The 23,627-nt window shown below is 43.2% G+C and overlaps 1 protein-coding gene across 1 annotated transcript in view; it reads right to left on the bottom strand.

Moving 5' to 3' along the window:
- The window catches only part of LOC115113664 (E3 ubiquitin-protein ligase NEDD4-like), a 40,440-nt gene that overhangs the window by 2,618 nt on the left and 14,195 nt on the right, over positions 1–23,627 (bottom strand). The window contains 23 exon segments of the mRNA XM_065013092.1: positions 360–467; positions 569–628; positions 723–783; positions 1,027–1,100; positions 1,234–1,329; positions 1,468–1,538; positions 1,723–1,844; positions 2,047–2,276; positions 2,473–2,538; positions 2,742–2,800; positions 2,890–2,944; positions 3,107–3,184; positions 4,967–5,170; positions 7,829–7,948; positions 8,228–8,317; positions 8,809–8,897; positions 8,900–8,966; positions 10,940–11,060; positions 11,218–11,381; positions 11,903–11,999; positions 12,377–12,438; positions 12,897–12,947; positions 16,813–17,955. Of these exon segments, the coding sequence (XP_064869164.1) occupies positions 360–467; positions 569–628; positions 723–783; positions 1,027–1,100; positions 1,234–1,329; positions 1,468–1,538; positions 1,723–1,844; positions 2,047–2,276; positions 2,473–2,538; positions 2,742–2,800; positions 2,890–2,944; positions 3,107–3,184; positions 4,967–5,170; positions 7,829–7,948; positions 8,228–8,317; positions 8,809–8,897; positions 8,900–8,966; positions 10,940–11,060; positions 11,218–11,381; positions 11,903–11,999; positions 12,377–12,438; positions 12,897–12,947; positions 16,813–17,955 (3,288 nt within the window).

Raw genomic sequence — 23,627 nt, 5'->3', positions numbered from 1 at the left:
GACTGCACCAATGTGGAAATTCTGGGCCGATATCAGATATTTAGCGATATCCAACGCGTTCCTGGGAGTTTTCGCTTTCAGGAATGGGCTAATAATAGCTAATAGCTCAAACCATTTGGACGCTAAAGCCAAATTCATAGGAAGACCTTTTCTTCACATTGCCCTACCCACTTTAAAAAAACGCCACAGACCACGGTCTCCATCATTGTCCTTTGTCTCCACATCAGACAGATAGACATAATATTTTTTTTTACCAATTATCGTCCGATACCGATATGGTCACCGATCAATCCTGCATCCCTAACAAAAGCATTCTAGAATCCAGAGGCTTCTGTTCTAGTGGTAGAGTATCCTCTTACCTTCCAGAACCACAGGATGACAGGCTGGTTGGGACAGTAGCCATTCTTGTACTTGGTGTTCTCCCTCCAGTCGTTCACATCCACGTCTCCCAGGCCACACATCAGGAGCTAAAGAGAGAGACAAAAACAAGATAGAACATCACTCAACGATCTGGAAAGACAGGCTCTCAGTCATGCATACATTTCAGAGTGATAGGAATGACACCCACCTCCAGCTCATTCTCGTCAAATATCTTGATGAGATCCTGGGGTATCAACTCATAGAATCCCTAAGACAAGAGAGAGGAACAAGCAATAGGTCAACCATTTCTTTCAATCTTATCACAACTCAATCAAAACATCTCAATAAAACCTAGTGTTTACCTCCTTGAATGCGGTCATCTGCTTCAGTATCCTGTTCACGAACCTCCACTGCATGACAAGACTGACAAAGAAAAGGTTTACTTTGAAATGGAAGCATTCAAAATCATTTGAAAATAATTTCAAATTTATCTAATGATGCTGACATTATGTGGTGGGTGGTGGTTTCACTGTCCATTAGCAAACCCTTCTAAGGCCAAATACGTGACTTGTGGGTCACCAACAGGTAACCAGCTGAACAGCACTACATGGCAGTGAGTATGAGGCGTGTTTTCTCTTTCTACCAGGAGAGGGCTCTGGTGCTTACTGGATGTATTCCTTCTTGTTGTCATCGGTGACGACTATTTCAGATCCTCCTGGCTTCAGCTCATGCTGGTGTGTCTAAAGAGGAGGAAATGTCATGTCAGCATGACTGATACCAGAGTACCACCTAGCATCGACTTTATCCACTTCACTCAATAGGCACAAGATAGAACATACTTGTGCCAAACAACAAATAGGAAGCAGGTCCCACCTGTCCAAAGAGCTCTTCGTCTATGGTGAACCTCAGATCCAGGTCTATCGGGTCATTCTCCAATATCCACTTCAGGGAGTTGAAGTACTCACTGTCCTGAAATAACAAAACACAAACACCATTACCTCTAATGGTGAAACACTGCTGTTTTAGCTCTCTGATTTATCATGTCTCTACTATCTGATTAGGTGATGGGAAGATGTGAGAGTAATCTAGATAGTATTAGGCACCTACCACAGATTCCATGTCCTGTAGAGTAATGGGCTTCTGCAACATCATCTTATAGAAAGGCCTGATGAAGAAGGCTAGAAAAAAATTACATGTCAGGATCTGTTCAACACACACCTAATCCTTGTGGCCCAAGCATAGAGCTGTCCTCCGCTCTTAGTTTCTCTACACACAAACTTGTGTAACACTACGATTATACAAATTAATGATATGTTACCAAACACAAAGTTCATGAGCAAAATCCCCAGCAGTGACACTCACCATCCAGCAGCTTGCCATGGTAGACAGCCATGCCTGCCACACGGCCAATGAACTTGAAGTAGGACAGGTGGTCCTCATTGCAGAGGCCTGAGTTGGGGTTGATCTGCAGAGTGTAGTTGTCCCTGACACAGAACAGGCAGAGGAGAAACTTAAAACAGCTCTAAAGTCATCCAAATCCTTCTCTGATCCATTCCAGAACATATCCCCTCATTAAAGTGATTCATAATGCTGTCAGAGATGTTATTCACTAACAAGCCCCATTGAGGGCATGTTCCATTTTTCCTTGCCTGAAAATGGAATTCTAACACATTCAAATAGACTCACGTGGCAGAATACTCAAACAGCCCATAATAGGGGTTGAACATCTCCTTGGAGATGAGGAAGAACCACTCCCTGGCCACGCCACCGTAATCCAAGCCCTTCTCTCCCTCAAACTCCACCCACAGCCGAGCCTTCAGGAAGTCGGCCCTCTTGATTGACAGGATTCGTCTGTAGGAGTCCTCTAGCACGGCGTTCCGCCTGAGCTTCATCTCAAAGCGATTGGGGATGTCAGCCTGGAATTGGAGATAGAGCAGGCTGAGTGAGTGGACTTTCTACTGAAGAGCTGAGTTGACATCAGGTCAGGGGATGTAGCTAGACTAAATGTCATAGAAGATATTGTGAGGATGATTGAAAGAAAGACAAGATAGGCTTTTACAGTTTGAATGTGCTGTATATCTGGCCTAATTGTGAAATAAAAACAATGCTTACTGGTTTCTTCATCTTCTTCCGGAAGTATTCATACTTCTGTTTATAGTCTCTGGAGTAAGGCACAGCCTAAAATAGACAAGGATGGGAGATCCAATGACCGGAAATTCAATTATGAACACATGATGAATTACGCGGTTTTATGGCCAACCTGGAGAACCTGACTCCAAAAAGAGAAAGAGTAATTTATGAGGAATGCAATATGACCCAATCGGAATCTAATAAATAAAAATCTCTAGTTATAGCTTTTAAAATATATAATCTGTACTTACTGGTCCAGTTATGGCTGAATTCTGCAATCTGGGATCATCCCATTGTGTGTTCTTCGTATCTGAAAATACATCAGATTTATTCAGCATTGGTAGTCGGCGTATGCATTTTTCACTAATTTTAATACATTTTAATACATGTCATACATACTGTGATCTATGTAGAATATCCTCCCATCACTGTGGACCCTCTCCTCCCAGCCAGGCTAAGATAAGGGATAGCACAAACATTACTCCCACCATCATTTCCCCCCTTAAAAATCAACCATTCACTCTGCAATTTTCAACTTTAAGAGGCTCATCATATTGGGCTGCTAATTGCCTTCTTAGAATGCTATTATTGGGTATGATATCATTGTAAAGCTTACCGGCATTGGCCCGAGGTCAGTTGGGTCTAGCGAAGGTCTCCTCCTCATGTGCACAGGAATCTTCAATCTGGGGTCTTCCTGTTCACAGCCAGATAAACAGGAAATAAGTCACACAAACAGGAAGGAGCAGTGAAAATTGCAGTATTGTCCAGTGGACATTCTGGCCATGATGATGCGTGACTAGACCCTATAGGTAGGGCCTGGGTGTATTTCTTGATCATGTGACCTGATCAAGAAAAACTTTAGAAGGACATGCAGTACCAGTCAAAAGTTTGGACACACTTACTCATTCAAGGTTTTTTCTTTATTTGTACTATTTTCTACATTGTAGAGTAATAGTGAAGACATCAAAACTATGAAATAACACATATGGAATCATGTAGTAACCAAAAAAGTGTAAACAAATCAAAATATATTGAATATTTGAGATTCTTCAAAGCAGCCACCCTTTGCCTTGATGACAGCTTTGCACACTCTTGGCATTCTCTCAAACCTGATTCATGAGGTAGTCACCTGGAATGCATTTGAATTAACAGATGTGTCTTGTTAAAAGTTAATTTGTGGAATTTCTTAACTTCTTAATGCGTTTGAGCCAATCAGTTGTGTTGAGACAAGGTTGGGATGGTTACAGAAGATAGCCTTACTTGGCAAAAGACAAAGTCCATATTATGGCAAGAACAGCTCAAATAAGCAAAGAGAAACAACACTCCCTCATTACTTTAAGACACGAAGGTAAAGAACTTTAAAAGAACTTTGAAAGTTTCTTCAAGTGCAGTCGGAAAAAAACATCAAGCGCTATGATGAGAATTGGCGGTCCTCATGAGGACCACCAAAGGAAAGGAAGACCCAGAGTTACCTCTGCTGCAGAGGATGAGGTCATTAGAGTTACCAGCCTCACAAATAAATGCTTCAGAGTTCAAGTAACAGACACATCTCAACATCAACTGTTCAGAGGAGACTGCGTGAATCAGGCCTTCATGTTCGAATTGCTGCAAAGAAACCACTACTCAAGGACACCAATAACAAGAAGAGACTTACTTGGGCCAAGAAACACGAGCAATGGAAATCTGTCATTTGGTCTGATGAGTCGAAATGTGCGATTTTTGGTTCCAACCTCCGTGTCTTTGTGAGACGCAGAATAGATGAACGGATGATCTCTGCATGTGTGGTTCCCACCGTGAAGCATGGAGGTGGAGTGATGGTGTGGGGGTGCTTTGCTGGTGACACTGTCAGTGATATATTGAGAATTCAAGGCACACTTAACCAGCATGTTACCACAGCATTCTACAGAGATACGCCATCCCATCTGGTTTGCACTTAGTGGGATCAACATTTGTTTTTCAACAGGACAATGACCCAAAGCACACCTCCAGGCTGTGTATGGGCTATTTGACCAAGAACGAGAGTGATGGAGTGCTGCATCAGATGACCTGGCCTCCACAATCACCTGACCTCAACCCAATTGAGATGGTTTGGGATGAGTTGGACCGCAGAGTGAAGGAAATGTAGCCAACAAGTGCTCAGCATATGTGGGAACTGCTTCAAGACTGTTGGAAAAGCATTCCTCATGAAGCTGGTTGTGAGAATGCCAAGAGTGTGCAAAGCTGTCATCATGGCAAAGGGTAGCTACTTTGAAGAATCTCAAATATAAAATATATTTTGAATTGTTTTACACTTTTTTGGTTACTACATGATTCCATGTGTGTTATTTCATAGTTTTGATGTCTTCATTATTACTCTACAATGTAGAAAATAGTACAAATAAAGAAAAAACCCTTGAATGAGTAAGTGTATCCAAACTTTTGACTGGTACTGCATGTCCTTTTAAGAATGGCGGTATGCAGGTGCTTGCTCTCTCACCCAGGAAGTGGTCTTAGTGTTGTGGTCGATGAAGAAGGGTTTTCCGTTTGGGGCATTGCGGACCTCCCAGCCCGCCGGCATGAAGCCACACTCCCTCTGTGAGCCGGGGGAGTGCTGGGGGGAGCCCTCAGGAGGGAGCATGGGGGGCTGGTACACAGTGGCGTTCTGGGATAGAAGAGCCTGGGCTGCTGCCTCTGAGGTTATCTGGAACATGGAAGGAGAGATGAAGATTAACACTATTGGTATACTCAATAGGAGGGTGGACTGGATCCTATATCAACATTATCTACAGTGTTTTCGGAAAGTATTCAGACCCCTTGACTTTTTCCACGTTACGTTACAGCCGTAGTCTAAAATTGATAATTGATTAAATTCAAAATTATCCTCAGCAATAGCCCCATAACTACAAAGTGAAAACCGAAATACCTTATTTACATAAGTATTCAGACCCTTTGCTATGAGATTCGAAATTGAACTCAGGTGCATCACATTTCCATTGATCATCCTGGAGATGTTTCTACAACTGTATTGGAGTCCACATGTGGTAAATTCAATTGATTGGACATGATTTGAAAAGGCACACACCTGTCCATATAAAAAGGTCCCACAGTTGACAGTGCATGTCAAAGCAAAAACCAAGCCATGAGGTCGAAGGAATTGTCTGTAGAGCTCCAAGACAGGATTGTATTGAGGCACAGATCTGGGTAAGGGCACCAAAACATTTCTGCAGATTTGAAGGTCCACAAGAACACAGTGGCCGACGCCCGGCTGGTGGTGACGCTAGTAATACAGACGGGTAAAGGGTTTAAGTCTCCTATAAGAGCCTGCGAAGTACTTGATGTTGGCCGGGTGTAAAAGCCCATTGTAAAGTCTGTTGGGAGGTTAGTCCTGCGGCTACTGATGCGCAGTATTTTATCTGCAGAATAGGGTCTATCGACACCGCTCGCGTGACTCGACTGGGTCTCCATCATTCTTAAATGGAAGATGTTTGTAACAACCAAGACTCTTCCTAGAGCTGGCTGCCCTGCCAAATTGAGCAACCGGGGAGAAGGGCCTTGATAGTCACTCTGACAGAGCTCTAGAGTCCCTCTGTGGAGATGGGAGAAACTTCCAGAAGGACAACAATCTCTGCAGCACTCCACCAATCAGGCCTTTATGGTAGAGTGGCCAGACGGAAGCCACTCCTCAGTAAAAGGCACATGACAGCCCGCTTGTAGTTTGCCAGAAGGCACCTAAAGGACTCAGACCATGAAAAACATGATTCTCTGGTCTGATGAAACCAAGATTGAATTGTTTGGCCTGAACGCCAAGCATAACATCTGGAGGAAACCTGGCACCATCCCTACGGTGAAGCGTGGTGGCCAGTCATGCTGTGGGATGTGTTTCAGCAGCAAGGACTGGGAAACTAGTCAAGATCGAGGCAAAGATAAACGGAGAAAAGCACAGAGAGATCCTTGATGAAAACCTGCTCCAGAGCGCTCAGGACCTCAGACTGGGGTGAAGGTTCACCTTCCAACATGACAACGACCCTAAGCACACAGGCAAGACAACGCAGGGCTTCGGGACAAGTCTCTGAATGTCCTTGAGTGGAACAGGAACTTCAACCCGATCAAACATATTTGGAGACCTGAAAATAGCTGTGCAGCAACGCTCTCCATCCAACCCCACAGAGCTTGAGAGCATCTGCAGAGAATAATGGGAGAAATTCCCCAAATACATGTGTGCCAAGCTTGTAGCGTCATACCCAAGAGTACTCGATGCTGTAATCACTGCCAAAGGTGCTTGTTACGGATACAGTTATCCTGTGTGTGTGTATCCTGTGTGTGTTTCTTTTCTCTCCTTCTCCCCTCACAGGTGAAAATCATCACTCCCCCAATCAGTCAACAATCAATCATCAATCAGAAGACACACCTCCTCCTATTTCCTACCCTATCACAGTTCCTTCCCCATGGTTTAAAAACCCCATCATTTGTTTGATCTCTAGCTCAATCTCTAGCTCAATCTCTAGCAATCTCTCTGTAAATGCCATGTCTGTAGGTCTCTGTGTTTCACTCTCGCTTTGTGTCTTAACCTCTCTTTTGTTTAAGCACCTCATAGCACTTTGTCATCACCTGTGAGTATTGTTTTTGGTTATGGTGTTTGTTTGTTGCTGGTGGGAAAAGGGGAAACCAAGACAAGTCGCCCATGGGCATACACTACCCGTAGGTGAACTTTGTTAAATACACTAGTTAGAACTGGGCGGACCACCCACTGTATTTTTGGTTAGTTAGTTAGCTGTTGTTAAAGTAGGCTAGTCTAGCTTAGGGGTGTTTTTGAATACTTATTGTTTCTTTCCTTGGGTCCAGCTCAGCCCCTTTTCCTGCTCCCCCCATTACCGTGTGTTTATAAATAAACCTAGAGTTTGACGGTAGATTTCTGTTGTCGTGGTTATTTCGTGCACACTTTTACTTTGTCACAATTATAATTTGCATGAGTTATGTTACGGGTCTCATTACCATCCCCCCTAGACTGTCGGGCCAAAAGGGATTCGTAACAGTGCTTCAACAAAGTACTGAGTAAGGGACTGAATACTTATGTAAATGTATTTTTTTAATAAAATTAGCAAAAGTTTCTAAAAACCTGTTTTTGCTTTGTCATTATGGGATATTGTGAATGATGAGGGGAAAAAACAATTGAATCATTTTTAGAATAAGGCTGTAACCTACCAAAATGTGGAAAAAGTCAAGGGGTCTAAATACTTTCCGTAGGCACTGGAACTACACAAGTAGGTCCTGATTGGCTTTTCACATGACTTTGAATACTTCTTCAGTGCACTGTGGTTTGAGAGAGAGTGAGAGCAAAAGAAGGAGGAATGCAGCCTACCTGGATGAGTGGCCGTGTCCAAGTGGTTATCCTGCTGTTGTGATTAACGTAGTAGGGTCTGCTCTTACTATCCTGCTTCTCCTCCCAGCCTGGAGGGAGCCCCGCTGAGGTTGCTAACAACTATTGAACAACATAAAGAGAGAGAGAGGCATCAAACAATCCATACAACAATACCTCAAGTGAATAGAACAATAACTTCCTCTGAATCACTGAGCTACATGCTCAAACCTGATGACTGCATTCTCACTGTCCTTGCATCATCTCGGAAAACTATGGAAGCCACACTTACATGCTAAACCTGAGCTCAGATGACCCTATCCCACAAATACAGGAGTGTTGTGCTTCGGTGTGTGTGCGTGTGTGTGTGAGGGCGGAGGGGATTCAGGGAATGCAACACACCACAGGATGAACAGGGTGTTCCTCTACGGTCAGAGTCTGGGCACTGCCTCTGCGACTGGAGTGACTTGAATGACTGGAAGGGCCCTGCAGCTGAAGAGAGCAAGACGACAGAAACCACAGTCATTACCCATACACGTGTTAATAGGCACATATTCTCCAGCTCTAGACAGGCACTAATACCCGTCTTACACTAAAATATTACAGTCCCTCCAAGATTACGCAATTGCATTTTAAATGTTTTTTTAAATCAACAATATTATGCAAGGACTTCCAACTCCAACCAATCAGCAGTGCACATATACTGCATAATATGGTTCAATCAAGCCACACAGAAAAACTTTGCATATTGCCATGTAAAATGTTAGAATTGACGTCGCAAAATCAATAATTTTTTGCATATCACAAAAAAATCCCAGCGAAATCCTGGAGGGACTGATTATAGCTGTGTTGTTATAACACAAGCTATAACGTGTGTTTCAGTCCCTTCTTGGAACTGTGGAGGACGCGTATCCCCAGGAGGCTTTGGGTGTCGGTTGATTAATAACGGGAGCCCGGTCAGCGCCGGCCAGTAAATTATTCACCTGGAGGGAGGTACGTCGGTTGCCGGATGTGGCACCCGAGGCCTGGAGGCGACTGAGCTCATCACAGAAGGAGTGAAACTCCAGGGGGAGTGGGGTGGAGGGGGGGAGCGCTGGCTGTTGTACAAGGTGGACTCATCCTCTGTCATGATTTCCCAGCTCTGGAGCAGACAGGAAACAAGACAAATGAAGAGTTTACCATCTGTTCTGAAGGATGTCTTGATAGTGTTACGTCACTGTCTTCTTATCTGGCTATAAGCTAAGAAAACTGGCCTGCTTGTTCTGGCACGGAGTGACGTTATTACACAAAACTGACATGTGATATGACTTCAGTAGTGCAACTTTTTTGGGGGACTTTGAGGAACACCCTGATCCTGAACTTGATCTTGTTAAGGGCCTTCCTGACATTTAGTAATTTGCTCGGTTAGCAGCCTCTAAAGAGAGGGGCTAGGACCAGAACACATGGTCGTAAGATATTGTCCTTATAAACTCAGCAAAAAAAGAAACATCCTCACTGTCAACTGCGTTTATTTTCAGCAAACGTGTAAATATTTGTATGAACCTAACAAGATTCAACAATTGAGACAAACTGAACATGTTCCACAGACATGTGACTAACAGAAATGGAATAATGTGTCCCTAAACAAAGGCGGGGTCAAAATCTAAAGTAACAGTCAGTATCTGGTGTGGCCACCAGCTGCAATAAGAACTGCAGTGCATCTCCCCCTCATGGACTGCACCAGATTTGCCAGTTCGGCATGTGAAATGTTACCCCACTCTTCCACCAAGACACATGCAAGTTCCCGGACATATCTGGGGGGAATGGTCCTAGCCCTCACCCTCCGATCCAACAGGTCCCAGACATGCTCAATGGGATTGAGATCCAGGCTCTTCGCTGTCCATGGCAGAACACTGACATTCCTGTCTTGCACGAGATCATGCACAGAATGAGCAGTATGGTTGGTGGCATTGTCATGCTGGAGGGAGGATGTCTTCCCTGTAACGCACAGTGTTGAGATTGCCTGCAATGACAACAAACTCAGTCCGATGATGCTGTGATACACCGCCCCAGACCATGATGGACCCTCCACCTCGATCACACTCCAGAGTACAGGCCTCAGTGTAAACGCTCATTCCTTCGACGATTAACACGAATCCGACCATCACCCCGGGTGAGACAAAACTGTGACTCGTCAGTGTAAAGCACCTTTTCGACAGTCCTGCCTGGTCCAGCGACGATGGGTTTGTGCCCACAGGCGACGTTGTTGCCGGTGAGGACCTGCCTTACAACAGGCCTACAAGCCCTCAGTCCAGCCTCTCTCAGCCTATTGCGGACAGTCTGAGCACTGATGGAGTGATTCTGCTTTCCTGGTGTAACTCGGGCAGATGTTGTTGCCATCCTGTACCTGTCCCGCAGGTGTGATGTTTGGATGTACCGATCCTGTGCAGGTGTTGTTACACGTGGTCTGCCATTGCGAGGACGAACAACTGTCCGTCCGGTCTCCCTGTAGCTCTGTCTTAGGCGTCTCACAGTACAGACATTGCAATTTATTGCCCTGGCCACATCTACAGTCCTCATGCCTCTTTGCATTATGCCTAAGGCACGTTCACGCAGATGAGCAGGGACCCTGGGCATCTTTCTTTTGGTGTTTTTCAGAGTCAGTATAAAGATCTCTTTAGTGTCCTAAGTTTTCATAACTGTGACCTTAATTTGTAAGCTGTTAGTGTTTTAATGGCCATTCCACAGGTGCATGTTCATTAATTGTTTGTGGTTCATTGAACAAGCATGGGAAACTGTGTTTAAACACTTTACAATGAAGATCTGTGACGTTATTTGGATTTTTACGAATTATCTTTGAAAGACAGGGTCCTGAAAAAGGGACTTTTCTTTTTTTGCTGAGTTTAGGTCCGGGCCTATATACCCTAGATAGGTCGTATAGTTGGACTGCACACCACGTACAGTTGTTTCATAATCGTACCAGAGACCGCAAAAGGATATAATAGAGTCTCGTCTCCATTTCAATATCCAATTCAGGAGAATAACTGTAATTCCATTTATGAATTTAAAGTGTCATTAAACTTTAATGTGAATTTTTCAATACATTAATTGAACTTCGATGGACTTGAAAGTTACCTCAGGAGACTCGTGTCTGTCGTTGGAGTCCTCTTGGTCGGAGATCTGCCTGCGGGCGGTGAAGGCGTGCTGGGCCTCCATGTGGATGTTCTGCCTTTGCTCTGCCTCCACCTGGCTGTCTCTACACAGGGAAACACACATACATACTCACAGTCAACTTTTCATCTCTTGAACAACCAGGTGTTAGTGTATTCCAATACTACCATTGTGTTGAAATAGTGCTAGATTAAGTTCAAGCTGTCAGAATAAAGGACATGACAGGAGAACCCCAGACTTACTGTACTATGGGCCTGTGCCACTGTGTCGTCCTGGTTTCGTGGTTGACATAGTAGGTCCTGCCCAGGTTGTCCTGCCTCTCCTCCCAGCCAGGGGGCATTGCAGGCAGCAGGTGGTTATGCCTGGGACCGGACATGTCCTGGCCCTCTAGAAACTCCCAGCTAGGCTGCACAACAAAAACAACTGTTACACAACATGGCACATGCAGATGTCAACATTGCCCAAATCCTCTACATACGTTTGTTCAAGTCAAACAAGGTCTTGGCCACTACTCAGAAAATTCAGTGGCAATCATAGGGACTTGTAATTTATTGAAGTGACCCATGGTGAGACAAATATAGATTGGCCTTTTGGACATGGTGTTCCTAGCCACTGCTTACATTAAGCATGTTCAAGAATGATGACAGGCTGGTTTTATCAAAACTACATCAGGAGGGAGATGGCAGGCAATCAGCCATCTTGGCTTGACATTGGTAAAACAAGCCTAGTGACTTTTCTCCTGGCTCTGAGCACCAATATGCTGTTACATGTATATACTGAAGCACGCCGACTGAGCAATAGCCAAGGCACGTAGATTAGACACAGTCTAATCAGAGGAGGAGGGGGTGACGGCGTGGGAATATTCAATATCAGGGGGTCAGGGGGGACAGAGGGCAGGAGATAGGGTTGGGTGGGTGGCGGGCTTACATCCATGTCTTCAGTCTGTTCTGCAGCATCCTCTGAGTTGTTTTTGGGTAGGTAGGTCATCTTCAGACGGAGATGACCCTTGACCCTGGATTTGTGACTACATCAAAACAAAAAGTAAACACTTTACAAAAAAAATGACATGGAAAACAGTGAGAGTAATGTGAGCCACTTAGGTGTATCAAATACACAATAAATGTAATTCGAAAAATTTATCATTGTGACGGACTCAAACATGAAATTGAGCTTTGTCCGAGGTAAAATCAATATGTACCTCATGTTATTTGAGCTTAATTTATACACCTCAGGAAATAAGATTATTGAATGTTAGGCAAACTCACTGGAATGGAACTCAAGATATTATTCAAATTAATTTATGCAATGCCAAGAGGCTGAATGTGATAAAAATGTCACAAAGTAAATCCATGTTAAACCAGGAAGGATAAGCAGCTTGAATAATCATGAAATAATGCCAACCTTCTCGGGTGAAGTAGAAAATCCTTGAATGTGTATGGCCTTTCAATGTTAGGATTTTCTGTCTGAAAAAAAAAACAAAAATAAAAGTATTTAAAAACCAGTTGAAATGCTCTATAAAGATATTTGCTGTATAACATCTACGCATGCAGTAACTGTATAATATATGAACAGTAAACAAGTCCTGTATAGACATTGGACAGATGTACAGTAAGGTCTACTGTAAATGCCATCTAAAGGTAGGAAAAAGTAACAAACATGGAGGACTGTATTTCCATAACTATGGACAACGTTGTGGAACATGAGGGGTATGTTTAGGGGTATGTTTACATGAGTGCGCCTATGAAGAGTTCATGGGTAAAGTGTACAGATCTCCAACAAATTATATCTAAAGGAGAACATGGAACAGCACAGAATAGCCTACTCCTTTAGACGTGGGATTGGAAACATGTTGATTTAGGAAAATTGTTTCCACATACATTATGCAAGTGCTAAATAAACAATTTCCTTGCACTTGACTCACCGGTATCTGGTGTAATGGCACGTCCACCTGCCCCAGAAAGTCATCACGTGTCTGCGGAAGGATATAAGAGATTGTAATGGGGAGTCATGTACAGTAGTCATTCATGAGTCAGTCCAACAAAAAAGGGAGTGGTTACAATGTATCGGCATGTTTGCCGGCTCGCACGCACACACACCTACCTACCTCTCAAGTGCAAAAGGTATGAGTCACACACACACACCTACCTACGTCTCAAGTGCAAAAGGTATGTCACACACACACACACACACACACACACACACACGACTAGCCAAGATAGATAATAATTTTCCATGATACAGTCACCTTTACAGCACGTGCCATCAGCCCTCATGGATGATTTAGTTGTAAATGTATTCATTGGCACATTATACACATAGTTCTATTAGACAAGGTGTTCCAAATAAATGGCACTGCACACAACCCCAAATTGACATCAGAAAATGCTGGGGACCCTATCTGGAAAAAATTATATCTAGTTAAAGGGAAACATCAGGATTCTAGCAATGAAGCCCTTTATCCACTTCCTCAGAGTCAGATGAACTCATGGATAGCATTTGTACGTCTCTGCGTGCATTTTGAATCAATGCAATAGCCACTTTCAATGCAACATAACAAAATAAAATGAATTACGCAATAATTATTATGCAAAACTAACTACGCAAGAGATTTTGTTGGCAGAGCACATCGGGGTAGGATTTCTATTGCATTGGCAGGCAGGACTCAGGCCTGCACACTACGTGCATAACCAAATCAGAGCTGCAGTAGACCTATATGCAAATCAACCATTGCCATATACGGATTTGTGCCATTCACTTTGAACTGGACTGTTTTACAGCATGAACGATTATTATGCACTTGTTTTGAGATCAAAGCGAGAGCTGCATGTAGCCACGTGTGTACATTTGGTCATATTCTTTGCTAGTTAGTGATTTATTAGCCAATTTATAGCTAATTTGTAGTCAGAAATGTGGGAGTGATTGCTTCCTACAAGAGCAGAAAATGTGAACATTTCTAGCCATCTTTGAAAAGCGAGTTAGGGAAAGTTTTTTTTTTTTGGTCCTAAATGGCCAGTGTTGTATTTAAAAAAAGGCTTGAATAAGCTAAGTAGCCAATAGGCAGAGGGTAGCATAATTTGTCTGATTCTCTAATAACGGTATGGGGATAATAATATATTTTATTTTGTAAAGTGGTTTCTTGCATCAAACAAAATGTTCAGTCACCTCATCTGAAGGACAAGTGGATAAACAGGTTAATGCCAAGCTTGCATGTTTTTTTTCCAAAGTCTCAAGGAATGTAGGCCTACATTGAACACTACACATTGGCCGCTTCTGTAGGCTGAATGATAGAACCGCTATTTCCATGTTAAAATGTTATGTGATGAATCTTCTTCATATTTTTTTTATGGTAGGCCACTCTGGTAGGGCTAGATTATTATGAAATAGTCACAGTAGCCTACCTGGTCACTATTAAAATAGTAAATTAAAGGGTCTACAACCTCAGTGTTCACAAAGGAAGTTGCACAGAATTTTCACAACATTGAAGTTTGCTCTCAGCAGACCTTAAATTTGCTCAGTGCTGCAAAAATTAGAGGGAACAACGCATTCGGTCACCTGTTATTCATTATCGATAGTCTGATTACTGTAGTCAACCAGCTTGGTCTTGGAAAACAGTGTTTGCCAACAGCTCTGCTACTGTACAGTATCTTTACACGACCTTGGAAGGAAAAGCAGGTCATTCTTGCATCATCCAGGACAACACTCAGATGTGATGCAAAAAACGAGCATGACCTTTGAGCTCTGTTGAACTTCACTGCCTGGGGACTGATCGTCATGATTAGGGAGATTCAATGTTTACATTATGAGACTGTCATTCATCTCATTCTCATGCTTTGTGTCTTGTTTATCCTCTGTGTTTGGCCACAACACTGAGCTGCTGATCATGATTCTGGGGCTGCTACTCTTTTGCCCTTTAAACAGCCAAATAGGGGTTAAGGTGTATCGACTGATCAGGAGAAATGGTCACTTATCAGGCTCAGTGAGGTATCAGGGCTCATATCAAGACGGTGCTTAGCCTTGTCAATGTCCAAAAGGCATCTGGTCAGCTCACAAGAAATAGGCAAGGAACACAGAGAGGCAGAGGGAAGAAGAGAGTGGGAAAGACAGAGAGAGACAGAGAGAAAGTAAGTAAGGAGGGAGGAGATCTAGCCACAGTGGCTCGCCTCGGACTCCAAAGCTCTCACCGCGTGGCTAATTCTGGCAGCACGCTTTTGTCTACCTTCTCTTCACGCTCCACTGACAGGCTCCACATACACCAGCGTTTTGAGTATCTAGTTTTCCCTACATCAGAGAGAACTCTTACTTTGAGACTAACAGTGTCAAAATACAGGAACATATGGTATCAGTCAGCCCTCTTTAAATAGCACAAGCCATTTCCTGGCAACAGTACTGATTGGAGCTAATAAAAGTAGAATATACCAGTCAAAAATGTCAACAAAAGTGTCCTGTGGAATAAATGTAATAAACATGTCTTGCAACTGTTATTCAGATTATGTTTCCAGAGGAGCTTCACTAGGAGGCTATCACTGGATTAAAATAAGTCATAAAACAGGAGCGCAGATGCTTATGACCTGCTGGGCTTAAGCAAGAGGTATGCAGCGGAGGGTCTCTCATGTCCTAAATGAGATTTATATAAGAGTTCAGCTGTTATAAAGATAGCAGCTTTGGCTAATTGCTGGTGCAGGTCTTACTTGACAAGCTGCTAAATGCAAAGAGGGAGAGGGAGCAAGGGAACATGAGTGATAGAGGGGGAGAAGGACTGACACATGATGCTTTACAAACACGGTCTAGCAGGGGGACCCGCGAGGAAGGGAACACACCATCCTTTTACTGTAAAAGACTCTGTCTCCAAACACCCTCTACCTACATAACATGATCCCCAGGCCTGCGGACGGCTGGCATAAATGAGCGCTACTCTAGTATCACGTTGTTCAATTTGAATTCATAGGGCTGGCCAGGGCAACAGCGGGACAGACTATCTGGAGTCGGGGGGAATATTTCAGAGGAGCTTTATTTATAGCGAGACGGGGGGCCCTGCTTTTCCCACAACTAAATTTAGTCAGGGGTAAATACTTAAACTGATTACTCAAAGCATTAATAGAATAATAAAAACAGAGAACCCCTCTTAACCAAAGCACGTGTGTACAGAAACACTCACAAGGCCGCCGCAGACAAGTATTGCAAGAGGGAGGCTTTCTTTTCTTTCTCTTTTAGCATTTTGCTGGGTGCAAGTATGTTAATGGTTTACTGTTATACAACTGAATACCTTTGAATTTTTGTCCACATTGGGCTTGTTAATCGCATGACTTAGCTGTAGCTGTCTTCTCAGTTACTGAACTTTGCTCCTGCTTGCTCGCAGGGAGCCCAAAGGCTGAGTAAACAGAGAAACATGTAGGGTACAGACTGAGCACTGAGCAATTAAGGAGGTAGCATTATCAAATGGACATCACTGAAAGTTACACACAAACTCTTAGCCATCTCTCTTAGAGAGTAGGTTTACTGCTTTACTAAACAGCACAACATATTTAAAATTGAATCTAATGGAGCACTTCAGATACGCAATCTTATGGGTGACGAACATAACAAGTACAACATAAATACCCCACTTAGTGAATACCACAATCTCTATTTATTGAGGTTAGAAGTGAAATGGTTCAAATACAGACCAACCACAATGAGCCACACTCACACTACACAGTTGAAAACATAAATTCTATAATTTAACCAATAAATGTACCACCCGTTCTACTACATTTGGCCAAAGCATTGGCCTAATTTCTCTCTATTCTCAGCCTTGCTAAGCTCCTATCCTACCCCACCCAGTGAAGGAAAAAACTCACCGTGGTCTTTCTTGCAGGGCTCTTTTGTATGTGATCCCCTTTGTGGTTAGTGTTTACATCAATGACAGGGCTAGAGACCCTTGCCCCAGAGCCGTGGGACACATGGATGTGCACATGTGGAGAGTTAGATAGTTTTTGGTTGGAAACATGACATGAAATACCAGTATTATGGTAGGGGACTTCCAGAGAAAAGCTCCTTTGTAAGGCGTGATGACAATGGTTTTCCTCAGGCATTTCCTGTCCATTTCCATTGTCTGCGAGACCGGAAATGTGGCTCCTCTCTGAAAGTTTAGTTGAGGGGAGAAAGCAAGCAGAAGTGCTGCGAAACAGCTTAATGTGGCGAGGGCAACATTCACCCTCCGACTGAGGGGCCTGGGTTGGAGATTCAGGACATTCAACATTGACTGTTGTTCTGTTTCTAGATGCCTTCCCAGACATTGGTCGCTGGTGGGCAAAGTGCAGTAGCACACTGGAGTGTTGGTCTAAATTTGCCGATAGGTCGGCCTTGTCGCGACACGGTCTGTCTAAGGTAGCCGAGTGGTCAGTCTTCTCACACTCCTCCATTTTGTCTTTAGGTTTATCTGGAAGGGGAATGTTAAAATGCACCATGGGCCTGGCGTCTCTGAACTCAGTTGACGGAAAGCTGCCTTTAGAGAGTCGTAGGCCGTTCATCGCCGTGGCGATGGACGCTTTTGAGGTCCCCGTCTCGTCCTCCTGCGGGGGCTCACTGGGGGACAACTGGAGCTGGTGAGAAGTCTGGTAGGAGCCCCTGGCTAGAGGCAAGGCGGGTAGTGCCACAGGGCTGACCGGGGAGGCTGGTGGTGTATTACAGGGGCTCCTTGGAAATATAACCAGGGAGGAGCAGCGTCTCAGGGGGACCCTGGCTTTCCTACGGGGCAGACTTCTCTCATGGGATGCCCTACGCTGATCTGGGAACTCTGGCTCAAAGATGCTGCTGCTGCTGCAGTAGCCTGCGTCACTGGCCGTGCTGCTGCTACAGGATACCCCGTCTGAGCCACTGCCTGCTCCCACCTCGCAGACCCCTGGCTCCCCGCCCTCAGTGCTGTTCTCCAGCTCTCCATTCAGCTTGCCACGGGGCTGCAGGGAGATCTGCAGAGTACTCTTCTTGCTGACGGTGTTCACCTTGGGTATAAATACGGATGAGTAGCGCTGTAAATTACCGTATTCCGGGGACAGGGGAGGCAAAGCCAAGGCTAGCTTCCCTGGAATCACCTTCATTTGGACAGAGCTGTGCGCTAGGATCTCTGCGGGGCTGCGGGTTGACACACAGAGACCGCTCTCCTCACCATGGCTGCTCAGGCTCTCTGACAGAGGATCCGTGTTGCTTCTTCTCGACGCAAAGTGCAAGCGGAGCTGACGTGCCATTCGTCTAACGCTCTAATCTCTGGGAGACAGTAGTGAGAGTGGTATGGCAAGAGAACTGCTGGGGAGAAAAAACTTCTCAGAGTCCCGTTCTGCTCTGTGATTACAATCATTAGCGGGTGCACATAGCCAAAATAGCTCTGGTGACAATCTACATTCCTCTTAGGGCTGCTCTGTAAGGCTAGTAGTCAGGGGAGGTCAGGCACTCTTCTGTGGAGCCACGACCCAAACGCACAAGCCCCTCAGACTGAAGTAACCCCAGTGGTCTGCCTCTTTATGGAACTGAACACAACCCAGTCACAGAGAGCTGCACCAAGGCTTTAAAGGGCAGTACTCCCATTCCAGCCAAACCTCAGCCTTGTTGCAACTGTGCCTTCTGAAATATAGACAGACCGTGTCCGACACCCCCCTGCCTCTTCCAAAAGCCCCACTCCTCCTGGTTGCTTCACTAGAAACAAGAACACAGGAGTCTCTTCGGCATCTCAGACTGGAGAACTGTTCATTTCTGTTTCAGGCCACTCACTCAAGACTCTGGCGCTACTGGCTCCCAGCAGCAGCTATGCTTCTAATGTTTCTCCTGCGCTGTGCCCCCACACATATTTTTACCCACTGGTATTGAATTACAAGAAATCAAGAGGAATGAGTTTCAGCATAATTCTATATGAAACTGAGGAATGGGTGTCCTAATACACACACACTTTTTTGTATCACTATTTTGACAGATGAGCCCTGTAGATAAAAATATACATATCTATACAAAAAAGCACAATATACACGTTCATCATAAAAAACGAATCCACACAATCATACACACAAAACCATACACACAATGCAATCATAAAATACAAATGAGTTAATTAATGAAGGGTCCCCTAACAGCAGTCTGAAAAGCCCTAGAGGCACCAATTCCCCCAATTTCAGGGTGTTTGAGATTGTTCCACATGTAAGGTGCAGAAAAACGAATAGCATCCATACTGGGAAACCACCGTGGCCGGGGAAATATGTAGGGAAGATACTGGTAGTTAAACTGCAATAACTGAATGCTTGAGTCCCTCGGCAGCACTTTGAAGCGCGGATAAAGACATGAAAGCTTCAGCTGATGGCACTGTACAAAAACGAAGAACTGAAAAAGAACAAAGGGCTGGAAAATGTAATAAAAAATTATCTACAAACTAGGGATGTGACAAATGAAAAACATGTAACTTTCCGTTAAAACAATAAAAATGCATAAAGTTAGACTCTTCCTAACTTTCCCCAGGCCTTTATAGCCTACTGTCTACAGAAAGTAATATGTTTTGTGGTAACTGCACTGTGATTTGAATTTTGTGGGAAAAAGAAAAGAAAAAAAGCTTATCGGCTGGCGATTTTTCTTAAAATGATAGATCCCAACTTCATTTTAACGTTTAAACATTCATACCTATTACAAACAAACTTCACTCCTACAGTAGCTCGGCACAAAACTAGGCAACTATAGAGAGCTTAATTTCATGTATAAAGCAGCTTTGAAACACAAAGGGATATATGCGGCATCACCTGTCATTCGACACCTCATATAACAGCCAGTAGTTGGTTTAATTTAATATGCGGTCATTGACATTTCACTCCATATCAACTAAAAGCTATTGTGTGAGGCTGGGGCTATTCTGGGGCATTACTGTCAGCCTGGCCTGCAGTAGGTCAGTTCCATACTGTAATGCTATGAAAGTGGCACAGGCTGGATGTGATAATGACTCACCAGTTGAGACTGACGCAGTCAGGGCGCCCACGTCGCACCACATAGTGACTATTCCCACAACAACCCGTGATGGGCATGGGGGTATCAAGAGCCACTAAAGTATCAACTAGAGGTCGACCGATTATGATTTTTCAACGCCGATACCGATTATTGGAGGGCTCAAAAAAGCCGCTACCGATTAATTGGCCATTTTTAAAATTTAATTGTAATAATGACAATTACAACAATACTGAATTAACATTTATTTTAACTTAATATAATACATCAATAAAATCAATTTAGCCTCAAATAAATAATGAAACATGTTCAATTTGGTATAAATAATGCAAAAACAAAGTGTTGGAGAAGAAAGTAAAAGTGCAATATGTGCCATGTAGGAAAGCTAACGTTTACGTTCCTTGCTCAGAACATGAGAACATATGAAAGCTGGTGGTTCCTTTTAACATGAGTCTTCAATATTCCAAGGTAAGAAGTTTTAGGTTGTAGTTATTATAGGAATTATAGGACTATTTCTCTCTATACCATTTGTATTTCATTAACTTTTGACTATTGGATGTTCTTATAGGCACTTTAGTATTGCCAGTGTAACAGTATAGCTTCCGTCCCTCTCCCCGCTCCTACCTGGGCTCGAACCAGGAACACATCGACAACAGCCACCCTCGAAGCACCGTTACCCATGCAGAGCAAGGGTAACAACCACTCCAACTCCAAGAGCGAGTGACGTTTGAAACGCTATTAGCGCGCACCCATTTCACGCACCCATTTCACATTGGTTACACGAGCCTAATCTCGGGAGTTGATAGACTTGAAGTCAAAAAGCTGCTGGCAAACGCACAAGAGTGCTGTTTGAATGAATGCTTATGAGCTTGCTGGTGCCTACCATCGCTCAGTCAGACTGCTCTATCAAATCATAGACTTAGTCATAACATGATAACACACAGAAATACGAGCCATAGGTCATTAATATGGTCGAATCCACAAACTATCACCTCGAAAACAAGACGTTTATTCTTTCAGTGAAATACGGAACCGTTACTTATTTTACCTAACGGGTGGCATCCATAAGTCTAAATACTCCTGTTTACATTGCACAACCTTCAATGTTCTGTCATAATTACGTAAAATTCTGACAAATTAGGTGGCCCAAACTGTTGCATATACACTGACAATTTCCCCTGGTTAATATTGCCTGCTAACCTGGATTTCTTTTAGCTAAATAAGCAGGTTTAAAAATATATACTTCTGTGTATTGATTTTATGGTTAGGTACACATTGGAGCAACGATATGCACCGCATCGATTATATGCAACACAGGACACACTAGATAAACTAGTAATATCAACCATGTGTAGATAAGTGATTATGATTGATGGATTGATTGTTTTTTATAAGATAAGTTTAATGCTAGCTCGCAACTTACCTTGGCTTACTGCATTCGCGTAACAGGCAGTCTCCTCGTGGAGTGCAATGAGAGGCAGGTGGTTAGTGTTGGACTAGTTAACTGTAAGGTTGCAAGATTGAATTCCCCCCCGAGCTGACAAGGTAAGAATCTGTCGTTCTGCCCCTGAACGAGGCAGTTAACCCACCGTTCCTAGGCTGTCATTGAAAACAAGAATGTGTTCTTAACTGACTTGCCTAGTTAAATCAAGATTAAATAAAGGTGTAAAATAAAAAAACACAAAAAAAAACAGCCAAATCGGTGTCCAAAACTACCAATTTCAGATTGTTATGAAAACTTGAAATCGGTCCTAATTAATCGACCATTCCGATTAATCGGTCGACCTCTAGTATCAACACTGATATATTGTATACATGTACAGTATGTTAAGATATGCGCAAATCTATTGATGTCAATGAATAATAATTTACAAAGTCTGAAAGTCTGAGTCAGGCCTACATGGCGTGTCTAAAGTTTGGACGAGGCCCCATGTATGCACAATTTTACACACTTAGAACTAAAAGGGAGACTATCCTGGGTCTTAGTCAGCAGTTCAGCTATGTGGCCGTTGGCAAACCATAACACTACAAAAACAAATCACTGCATGGTCATACTTGAGTTAGTTTAATGTATTCAGAACCAAATAGCCTACCTTTCACTCTTAATAAGACCCAAGGGGATATTCTATTTCCAATACCTGGATTTAATGGAGACAAATTGCTATAAAAGGTATAATAGTATTCATCACAAGTCAAAACATAGGTCTGTACTTTTGGACAAAACACCAGTGTTAACAACCTAGATCTAGACTAAATGTGACCGAGGCAGCAACATGCACACAAACATACCAGCCTTTATGTATTGTAGGTCATACGTACAACTGGCATTCACTGCTTGATGCTGCTCAGTAGACCTCATGAAATAGAGGTAACTGGGTCATTCAAAATATGTCGATGTGACAATTAGAGACCAGAAATAACCAAATGAAAGCCAAATACACCTGGAAGGTAGCAATACAAACAGGTAGGCCTACTCAGTGTTGGCGTACTTGAATATAAACTAGGCCTATTCGTGGAGTAAAAGTTATTCTAACCATTGTCAGAATGAATCAAGTGATAACTCACCACACTCCCCTACGTACTTATTTGGACAGTGAAGCTGAAACTTTTCATTTGGCTCTATACTCCAGCATTTTGGATTTGAGCTCAAATGTTTAATTTGAGGCGAGAGCACAAAATGTCACCTTTCATTTGAGGTTATTTTCATACATATCCATTTTACCGTTTAGAAATTAAAGCACTTCATATATCTTGTCCCCCCATTTTAAGGTGTCAAGTATTTGGACAAATTCACTTCTGTATTAAATTAGTGAAAAGTGTAATATATGTTCCCATATTCCTAGCACGCAATGACTACATCACACTTGTGACTCTTCAAACTTGTTGGATGCATTTGTAATTTGTTTTGGTTGTGTTTCAGATTGTTGTTCCCAATAGAAATTAATGGTAAACAATGTAGTGTGTCATTCTGGAGTCACTTTCATTGTAAATAAGAATAGAATATGTTTCCGAACACTTCAGTACTAATGTGGATGCTACCATGATTATGGATAATCATGAATGAATCATGAATAATGATGAGTGAGAACGTTAGAGGCCCAAACATCATACCCCCAATACATACTTTGGGGGGAGGGGTGGTATTATATTTATGCCTTTGTAACTTTCTCATTCACGATTCATTCATCCAGAATAACCCTTTCCACATGTTGAAAATGGCAGATTTTGTCATTGACAAGCACCAAAATTGGAAACCAGTGGCTGTACAGTAACATGCTAGACATGACGTCAGAGCTCAGCTTTTACAGTTCACAGAGCTGCACGAGACAAGAAGATGCCCCCGTCCCCCCCAGTAATTGGTCTACTTTTGCACATTTGTTGTCTGAGTGAGGATAATGCTGTAAATCAGGAGTCGATGTGTTCTGAAAGTTGAACCCTTGAGGATCATAATGAATACCACGTTGATGTTATAGAAGCAAACCACACACTCAACAGTCCAAATGTGCACTTCACATGTCCATATCTGAAAACTCATGTCATTTACATTATCAACGTTTATGATCATTATGTTTGATCCACTGTTACAGGATGACATGCGTTATACCCTGGGTTGTCCTGGACACAATGAGAGTGTTTGTCGTATTGTGAAGAAAATTTGCAGCAGAACACGCACTTAAATGCATTCAACTTCTGAAGTGCC

The sequence above is a fragment of the Oncorhynchus nerka genome, linkage group LG28 (assembly GCF_034236695.1).
Source record: "Oncorhynchus nerka isolate Pitt River linkage group LG28, Oner_Uvic_2.0, whole genome shotgun sequence".
NCBI lineage: Eukaryota > Metazoa > Chordata > Actinopteri > Salmoniformes > Salmonidae > Oncorhynchus > Oncorhynchus nerka.
This window is presented reverse-complemented; position numbering and strand designations above follow the sequence as displayed.